Source organism: Hyla sarda, chromosome 7 (genome assembly GCF_029499605.1).
Source record: "Hyla sarda isolate aHylSar1 chromosome 7, aHylSar1.hap1, whole genome shotgun sequence".
Classification (NCBI taxonomy): domain Eukaryota; kingdom Metazoa; phylum Chordata; class Amphibia; order Anura; family Hylidae; genus Hyla; species Hyla sarda.
Genome location: NC_079195.1, coordinates 181,766,030 through 181,775,797, shown reverse-complemented (window position 1 = coordinate 181,775,797; position 9,768 = coordinate 181,766,030). Strand labels below are relative to the sequence as shown.

General features: G+C 41.5%; 1 protein-coding gene across 1 annotated transcript in view; it reads right to left on the bottom strand.

Moving 5' to 3' along the window:
- Positions 1 to 1,260: 1,260 nt before the first annotated feature.
- LOC130282826 (uncharacterized) overlaps positions 1,261 to 9,768 on the bottom strand; it is a 34,329-nt gene continuing 25,821 nt past the window's right edge. Inside the window, exons 7-10 of the mRNA XM_056531641.1 lie at positions 3,233 to 3,298; positions 2,969 to 3,159; positions 2,185 to 2,377; positions 1,261 to 2,018 (exon numbers count right to left, since the gene is read on the bottom strand). Coding sequence (XP_056387616.1) covers positions 1,355 to 2,018; positions 2,185 to 2,377; positions 2,969 to 3,159; positions 3,233 to 3,298 — 1,114 coding nt within the window. The 3' untranslated portion in view covers positions 1,261 to 1,354. The remainder of the gene's footprint in view (positions 2,019 to 2,184; positions 2,378 to 2,968; positions 3,160 to 3,232; positions 3,299 to 9,768) is intronic.

Sequence of the window (9,768 nt, the reverse complement as noted above, 5' to 3'; positions counted from 1 at the left end):
GGACAGTACATAATTCATATCACAGCCATACCCCTCTAATAGTGGTGAGGGGCTGGTGCTAAAAAGCAGAAGTTTGTACTTGGAAGAATGGTGCCTATTTTAAATACCTTTCTGTGTCAGTTTGAATGGGCAGCAATAGTCTCTGTCCAGAGTAGCCCTTTTATATCCAAAGGAGAATATCTTTCGCCAGGATTAAGGGAGGCCATTACATTTACCACCATTGCCAATTTACCACTATAAAACAATGACACTTTAGGATAGTCAAGAAGAGTTTAGAATATTGTTCGTTCACTACATTGCTGATGTCCTAAAACTTAGACTTTGTCTATGGCAGCAGAAATATTCTCTATATGAGATGACATCTTGGTTAATTTTCATCTCCACTTAGTCATTACCAAAATCACTGTAAATAGCTGGACATACTATTTGTACTATTTCATGTGTATTCTCCATTCATATCACGACACTGGTTGTCCTTGAAAGACACTGATCTGTCTGGTGCTTTATATAACAGCAGGGCCTTACTGTGTTAAATACCATAGGAACGCTCACAATATGCTGCTGTCTGGTAACAGGAAATCAGTGCAATTCCGAACGGTTCTTTAGATGTGACAGAAGAATAAAAAATGATGTAATCAAAATGAATACCAGTAATACAAAGTATCTGAAAATACTCAAATTTGTATTTACTCTAAAGTCAAAATTTACCCTAAAGTAGACACAGCAAGTTTTGCTTTAGGATCATTGGTTCTGTACCTAGTTCTCTGTATGTATGATGCAAAAGTAAGGGACTGACAAGTTTATAAACAAATATAAAGTTTATGGTTTAGATTTCACTCTTAATTATTTTATTTATACATATATATTTATATATATATAGATTAATAAATTGTATATTTTCTAGCTTAAAGGGGTATTCCGGGCAAAAAACATCTTATCCCCTATCCAAAGGATAGGGAATAAGATGTCTGATCGCTGGGGCCTGCCGCTGGGACCCCCCACGATCTCCCTGCAGCATCCCGCATTCTATGCGTAGCTGCGTCTGCAGTTTCGGAAACCGCTGGGCTTCCAAGATGGGGATGTGACGCCACGCCACGCTCCTCCATTCATGTTTATGGGAGGGGGCATTGTGGCCGTTATGCCCCCTCCCATAGAAATTAATGGAGGGGGTGTGGCGTGACGTCACGTCCCAGTCTAGGAAGCCTGGCGGTTTCCGAAACTGCAGACACAGCTACGCATAGAATGCGGCCTGCTAAAGGGAGATTGTGGGGTCCCAGCGATCAGACATCTTATTCCCTATCCTTTGGATAGGGGATAAGATGTTTTTGACCGGAATACCCCTTTAACTTTTCTTCTAGTAGTCCAAAAATGAGCTGTCACCTTCTGTGTCTAAGCTGGCCTGGCTTGAAGGCGTCTGTGAAGAACGGGAGAGGGGGCTACGATAAGGGGATTCAATGGGTGAATGTGGCTGACTAGCAGGGGCAGGCAGTATGGACGGGTCTGAAGAACTGTGTTGGTGGTTAGGAGGAATGTAGGTTGGTGAATGCTTGGAGATATGGGGATGGGAGGTTTCATCCGGATAGTAGTGGGCATAAGCAGGTGGGTATGTAGATGGGGAATCATGAGCTTCTGGTGTGTATGTGAGGTGGGGAGAATAGGAAGAAGGTGCCTGCTGGTCCAGAGAATGCATCTGAAGTAACTCCATAATCTTCATTCTAAAAGCCCACTTCTTTTCTGGAGAGAATTTCTTTGTCACAGCCATGATATACATGTAGAAGTGATAGTCTGCATCTTTTTCTAGCTCTTGATGCTCCCTGTCAACTTCCTGGGTGGTTATGGGAGAATTTAGAGCACAAATGGACTGTTTTTCCTGCCTTCTCCTTTTTGGGGGTTGTTCCAGGTGAGAACTGTCCATTATTGGCAAAGATGTAGCGCTAGACCTTGGGGCTGCAGATGTGACAGATGATTTAGGCTCCAACTTTGCTTCCTGTGCCTTTTCTCTGAGGTTTCCAGAAAGGCTGTAAAAAAATGTAATTACATTTTATGTCATTATAAATATGGTGCTTAGACTATTAGAAAGGTTAGGGTTTTCCTGTACATGGGGTAATACATTTCTAATAATTGATGCTTTAACTCTACCTAACATAAGTACGGACAAGAAGAATAGAGTAAAACAAAACTTGCCAGTCCCCTGACTTTTGCTTCCAAACTTGTCTTCGTGCCTCCAAAACAGGCTTCAAAAAGTGCAGCTGACGAAAATACAAGTATGTCTTCCTCTTTACTGCTGGTCCGCCACTCTTCTCCGCTTTCCTCTGCTGCTGTAGTTCCCTCCTATAACAGTCCTTTAATGAACGCCATCTAGTTTGCAGATCTTTCACTGTTAAAAATATTGAAAAAAATTACATTAGTGCTAAATCATCTTAACTACTAACCTGGAAATCAGGAAAGGAAGTGAAACATAAACATTTAATACACGCAAACAAAGAGATAAAGTCGGCACTGCTGCGAGGGATAACATGCACTGGTAATGCTCGTAGACTCCCGATCGGCGTAGACTCCTAAACCCTAGACCCTAGACTGGTGGTGCTCAGTCCGTGATGAAGCAAGCAAAGCTGGAGTATGAGACAGAATAGACGGCACTCACCGCTCTTCAGGGTAGCTTTATTTCTTCAACCAAACGGAGCCGCAGGCAGGTGGGACTCAGCGGTCGTCAGGGGGCGTGTGCGGAACGAACGTTTTGTGCGTGATGACGCACTTCCTCGGCCAACGCTGGCCGAGGAAGTGCGTCCTCACGCACGAAACGTTCGTTCCGCACACGCCCCCTGCCGACTGCTGAGTCCCACCTGCCTGCGGCTCCGTTTGGTTGAAGAAATAAAGCTACCCTGAAGAGCGGTGAGTGCCGTCTATTCTGTGTCTCATACTCCAGCTAAAAACAGTTAATGCAAAATATTTATTTATTTGTACTTACATCTAAGGTCTTGGGTCTTTGTATGTAAATCATCCCAGTCCTCAGTCACATCCTGACAAACCCTCTCCCATGCGTGGGACCTCTTAAGCCGGTCCATGTAACTAGGGTCCCTGGCATCCCAGATAGCAGGTTGATGGGACACTGCAGTTATAAGGCTGTTTACTTCAATATAACCTCGACTATCTGACATCCTGGAATAAAGAAGAGTCACTTTGTTAAGTCATGTACAAAGCAATTTTTTTAACCTGAGAAGTTGTAACCTACCTTGATGCAGATGGTCTTTTTCGAGTGTGTGAGAAGGTGCTGGCTCTGCCTTTACTGCGTGTCCTACTAGAGCAAAGCAAATGATGTGGGTCCAATTGTTAATGGTCAATGCATGGGGCAAGATACAGTGGGGCAAAAAAAGTATTTAGGTCAGCCACCAATTGTGCAAGTTCTCCCAGATGAGAGTAGCCTGTAATTTCCATCATAGGTATAACTCAACTATGAGAGACATAATGAGAAAAAAAGAAAAAAAAACATTTGCATTGTCTGATTTTTAAACAATTTATTTGCAAATTATGGTGGAAAATAAGTATTTGGTCACCTACAAACAAGCAAGATTTCTGTCTCTCACAGAGCTGTAACTTCTTCTTTAAGACTCTCCTCTGTCCTCCACTTGTTACCTGTATTAATAGCTCCTGTTTGAACTTGTTATCAGTATAAAAGACACCGGTCCACAACCTCAAACAGTCACACTGCAAACTCCACTATGGCCAAGACCAAAAAGCTGTCGAAGGACACCAGAATCAAAAATTGTAGACCTGCACCAGACTGGGAAGACTGAATCTGCAATAGGCAAGCAGCTTGGTGTGAAGAAATCAACTGTGGGAGCAAGTTATTAGAAAATGGAAGACATACAAGACCACTGAAAATATCCCTCGATCTGGGGCTCCAAGCAAGATCTCACCCCGTGGTGTCAAAATGATCACAAGAACGGTGAGCAAAAATCCCAGAACCACACAGGGGGGACCTAGTGAATGACCTGCAGAGAGCTGGGACCAAAGTAACAAAGGCTACCATCAGTAACACACTACGCCACCAGGGACTCATATCATGCAGTGCCAGACGCGCCCCCCCCTACTTAAGCCAGTACATGTTCCCTTACCGATACTGTTCCCTTACTGATAAGTGTCCGAAAGAAGGAGAAATCTACAGAATCGTATCTAGAACAGGACTCTGTAAAACTAAATAGTATAATTTGCATTGGGAAATAGAGATAATGGCCCCAAAAGTAAACCCCAGAAGATCCGGTGGTAACCCTGGGCAGAAAGCATAAATACTGGGAAATTGGATACATTTTTGAAATCCCCGAAAGAGTCTATTAAAACTAGAATGCAGAGATATGGAGAAGCCACAAACGGTTCCAGATTTATGGTTGTGCAGGAGGAAGGGGGTGTGCAAGAGGAGGGAGAGAGTGGAGAACTTAATACCCAAATGCTGAACTCCATTTTGAATGGGGTGGAAAAAAAGTAACAAAGCATTAGAAGATCTTACCATGCAGGTCGGCAACCTTAGCACAAATGTAGGATTGGTCCGCGAGGATATGAAAAGGGTCAAAGAGAGAATTGTACAAATAGAGAAGGAGGTTCCTCAAATAGATGGTAAAATTAATGGTTTGAGGAAAACCCAAGAACTAGCCAAGGAGAATAAGTAATTCTGAAGGGAAAAGTGGAAGATCTAGAAGATAGAGCTAGAAGAGCTAATGTCAGAATTATCGGCCTACCTGAAAATGAGGAAGGAGTAGATGTGATCTCCTTTTTCACTAAATGGATCAATGACGTATTTGGAACACAAGCCTTTACATCATGGTTCGCAATTGAAAGAGCCCATAGGGTAACGTTTAAGAAACCTCCGCCAGGATCCCTGCCAAGGACTGTTTTGGTGAAATTTATGTGCTCCAGCGACCGGGACATTTTGCTAAAGCTGGCCAGGGAAAAAGGGAAAATTGAATTTGGGAATGCACACGTTTATATTTATCCGGACTTCTCGAGAGAGACTCAAAAGAAGAGAATGGAGTATAGGGATATTAAGAAAAGATTGTTTAACCAGAACATTCCCTTTTCGCTTTTGTTCCCGGCCCGTCTGAGGATTGTGTATAAAGATAAAACACAATTTTTCATTCTCCAGCAGTAGCTGGAGAATGGATGGAATGTCAAGGTCTTTAAGATTAATGAGGGAGAACGGGGGAAGTAGTTGTGGGGGGGGGGGGGAGAGAAGGAGCCAGGCAGTTTAAGGTGGAAAGTGGAGAGGTCCGGTGATATCGGACTATTAAGGGGGAGAAGGGGGGGGGAGGGGGGAAATGGGGAGCCGGCCCGGCACAGGGGAAGTAGTCAAGGGAAAATGTCAGCTAGCAAACATTGGGAACAATGGCTAGTCAGGAAGAAAAAGTAGTAATCTGGAATATTAGGGGCATTAAGGAGAGGAGGAAGAGAGTGGCGATTATGAATAGAATTGAGAAATACCTGCCAGCAATAATATGTTTCCTGGAGACACATCTCACTAAAGAGTCGATGCATTTAACTAGAAAGTAACTGCAATATTCGCATTTGTGTATATACCACCCCCGTTCTCGCTCGACGTGTTGAAACGATTGATGGAATTCCTGAATGGGAAAGGATATAGGGATCTATACATTATGGGGGACTTTAACTCGGTAATGGATAATAAAATAGACCGCAGGGGCGGTAGTATAAAAGAAGGTATCTCTAAATTAGCTGAATTCTGTCAATAACTAGGTTGGAGGGATGTGTGGAGGAAACTATATCCATCAAAAGAAGCCTCTTCATGTTATAACTTGACTCATAAGACCGCCTCCCAAATTGATCTGATCCTTGCGAATGATAGTGGGATGAGATCAATTCAAAAAATTAGCTGCGAACCCAAATGTGTATCAGACCATGCCATGATGGTGTGTAGAGTGGAATATGGTGAGCATAGAAGGGTACAAAACAAGAATATGAACATTAATCCGCATTGGTTAGAAACGAATGAGATAACCAAGGGAGTAGAGGAAGAAATCAGTTGGTTTTGGGGTATCAACAAAGGCTCCACCGATCTCTTTATGGTATGGGAGGCCCTGAAAGCCTATCTGAGAGGCGTACTGATAAAATATAGCTCATATTTTAAGAAGCAGTTAAAGGAAAAAGAGAAGAGAATGGTCTCACAGATAAAAATATTAGAGGAAGAATTTGCGAAAAATCCAGTGGATAGGGTGTGGAAGAAGTTAGAAAAAGCCCAAAACGAGTATAAGGAGGTTAACCTAGAGAAAGCCCAACATAGGATGTTTTTCTGGGGACAAAAGAGGTTCACAGAGGGGGGAAAGTCAAATAAATGGTTAGCAGGCATTATTAAAAACCAAAGAGAGAATAGGGATATAGATATTTTGAAAAAGCAAGAAGGAAGGATGGTCAAGGGGTTAGAGGATATGACCCAAGTGGCTGTAGAATATTATAAGCAACTTTATGAGGCAGAGAATAGTAAAAATTAAACAGAAATTGATAACTTTCTTTCAAAACTTAGGATTCCTAAAATGGAAGAAGAGGAAAGGACAAAATTAAACAAACAGATTAGCCTAAAAGATCTTGAATTGGCTCTTAACTCATGCAAAGGTAACTCTGCTCCCGGCTCAGACGGATTCCCATTTGAGATCTACAGGATGTTTCGGAAAACTCTTCTGCCCTGTCTGCTGGAGATAATTAATGAATCCTTTGTGAGAGGAGGATTACCTCCCTCCATGTCAGAAGCAGTTATAATTTTAATCCCCAAGAAGGGGGGTATTAGGGAAAATATTGATAATTTTCGTCCAATATCTCTCTTAAATACCGATTACAAATTATTTGCAAAGATTTGGGCAACCAGATTAAAGGGGGTTATGGGAGGGATAATAGGTGAAGAACAGAGAGGCTTTCTTGCAGGGAGAAATATGTTTGGGAATATACACAGGATTTTTTAAAATATTCTCCATCCTGTCTTTGGATGCTAATAAAGCCTTCGACAGGGTGGAGTGGGGATTCCTTTTTAGGGTAATTGAATTTTTTAATTTAGGAACACTTTTTTCAAAAGCAATTAAAACCATTTATTCGGGTCCTACGGCAAGAATAAATATTAATGGGAATTTATCTAAGAATATAACACTAGGGAGAGGAACAAGACAGGGATGTCCTTTATCTCCAGTTTTGTTTGCGTTATTTATAGAACCACTGGCAATAATGATTAGGAACACTAGTTGTTTTCAGGGATTTGGGACACGAAGGGAAAAGATTCTGCTTTACGCAGATGACGTTGTGTTATTTGTAAGAAATCCAGAGGAGGCAGTCCCAAAAGTAATCCAGTTAGTGGAGAAATTTGGTGAATTTGCAGGGATGAAGATTAATTGGGGAAAATCGGGATTGCTTCCTCTGGATGAAGAAATACAAACTCCTATTGGCCCGATCAAAATATTAAAAACAACGGAACACTTAGAATACCTGGGTATAAAAATCTCAAAAAAATTGTTAGAGTATGAAAAGCTTAACCTAGAACCCCTGGAGAAAAAAGTAGGAGAGAAAATAAATACATGGACAAAAATGGGATTGAATATGGCGGATCGAATAGGCTTAGTAAAAATGGTTATTCTCCCAATGATGTTACACTACCTGAGAGCCTCACCCATATGGATCAAATCCGGCTTCTTCAAAAAATTGGAGAGGAAATTAAACAACTTGATATGGGGCCGAAAAAGGGTCAGAATTAAGATGCAGTTTATGATACAACCGTTAGAAAGAGGAGGCTTGAGCATCCCCAACTTTTTTCATTATTTCCTTGCAGGTCAGCTAAGTTGTATGATGTCAGAACAGGAGAGCCTGGTAGACTTCTTTAGAACTAAAGGGGAAAAATGTAGCTCAATTTGGGAATTGTTAGAGAGTGGTAACCTAAAGAATTGGACTAAAAATGAGAATATGACGGCTATCTTATTGACCCAGGTATGGGAGAATTTGAAGCAAATAATAGGGCTTACAGGAAGCATATGGTGTTCCTCATTATGGTATAATGAAAATCTTCCAGAATATAACTATTTGAGAAAAAAGGGAATTAATTTAATCGATCATTTGTTCCAGGGAGGTGAGATTTGAGAGTGGAATTGGCTGTGTAATAAATTTAAGCTTAACCCAGGAAACCTTTTTGGATATTTACAGGTTAAAGATGCGATAAAAAAAAGAGAGAAATAAAGATAAATTGAAAATAGAAACCCATGATATTATAGAGATCATTAAAAAATCACGAGGGGGTGGAGGAAAACCACTTGGGGTGGTATACAAAATTTTGGGAAGAAAAGGATAAATAGGATAAAGGATAAAGTGGTTAAAAGATTAGGAGATGGATGGGATGTTGGGGGGGATCACGGAGGAAGAATGGAGAATTTCACTAAGGAATATTATGGGTTCTACAATTAATAATAGCTATAGAATCTCCTTCCTTAAGTTGGAGTATAGAACTCAATATGCACCCAAATTTCAGCAAAAAATTGGAGCTCGATCAGATGCATCTTGCGCCAAATGTCAATGTCCTTCCGCAAACTGGTTGCATATGGTGTGGAACTGGTGTGGAACTGTAGGGTTATTCAGAAGTTTTGGAATTATGTTTTCACATAGTATCGAGGGAAAAACTTGAAATTGCCTTGAAATTCGAACCAAAAACGGCTTTGTTCGACCTTAATCTAGAAAAATGTAAAGAAAAGGGAGCCATTCTGACAGTATTGGGAGTAGCAAAAATTATTATTTTGAAGAAGTGGATATCCTCTAAAAGCCCAAAGAAAGAAGAATGGGAAAACTTTGTAAATAAAGTCATCCGGTACGAGACGATTTATTATAAGAATAGTGGGAATCCTAAGAAGATAGAAAGAAAATGGTTAAAATGGTGTAATTAAGAAAGATTCTATTAGTAGGTGCCGGGCCGGGAAGGGGAGGGAGGGGATGTAGGTAGGATGGGGGGAGGGTAGGGATATAGGCAGGGGAAAAGGACTGTGTGTTTATTTGTATTTGTCATTTTGTATTTACAAAAGCAATAAAATGTATAAAAAAAAAAAAAGCCAGTACATGTACGGGCCCGTCTGAAGTATGCTAGAGAGCATTTGGATGATCCAGAAGAGTATTGGGAGAATGTCATATGGTCAGATGAAACTAATGTAGAACTTTTTGGTAAAAACTCAACTCGTCGTGTTTGGAGGAGAAAGAATGCTGACTTGCATCCAAAGAACACCATACCTACTGTGAAGCATGGGGATGGAAACATCATGCTTTGGGGCTGTTTTTCTGCTAAGGGACCAGAATGAATGATCCGTGTAAAGGAAAGAATGAATGGGGCCGTGTATCGTGAGATTCTGAGTGAAAACCTCCTTCCATCAGCAAGGGCATTGAAGATGAAACGTGTCTGGGTCTTTCAACATGACAATTATCCCAAACACACTGCCCGGATAATAGGGCTTCACGAAATGGGGAAAATGTGAGATTGCGATTTTGGGCCGAAATATTGCGATTGGGATATAATAAAAAAAAAAAAAATGGTGAAATCCCCCCATTTCATGTCCAATCGCCTCCATTTCACATCTATCCACCCATTTTATGCCCACCGCCTATTTCACATGTCCCCCTTGTCACACACCCCCTTGTCACACCCCCGTCACATTCTCCTCCCCCTAGTCACATTCCCCCCTCCCCCTGTCACATTCCCCCCTCCCCCTCCCCTTGTCACATTCCCCCTCCCCTTGTCACATTCCCCCC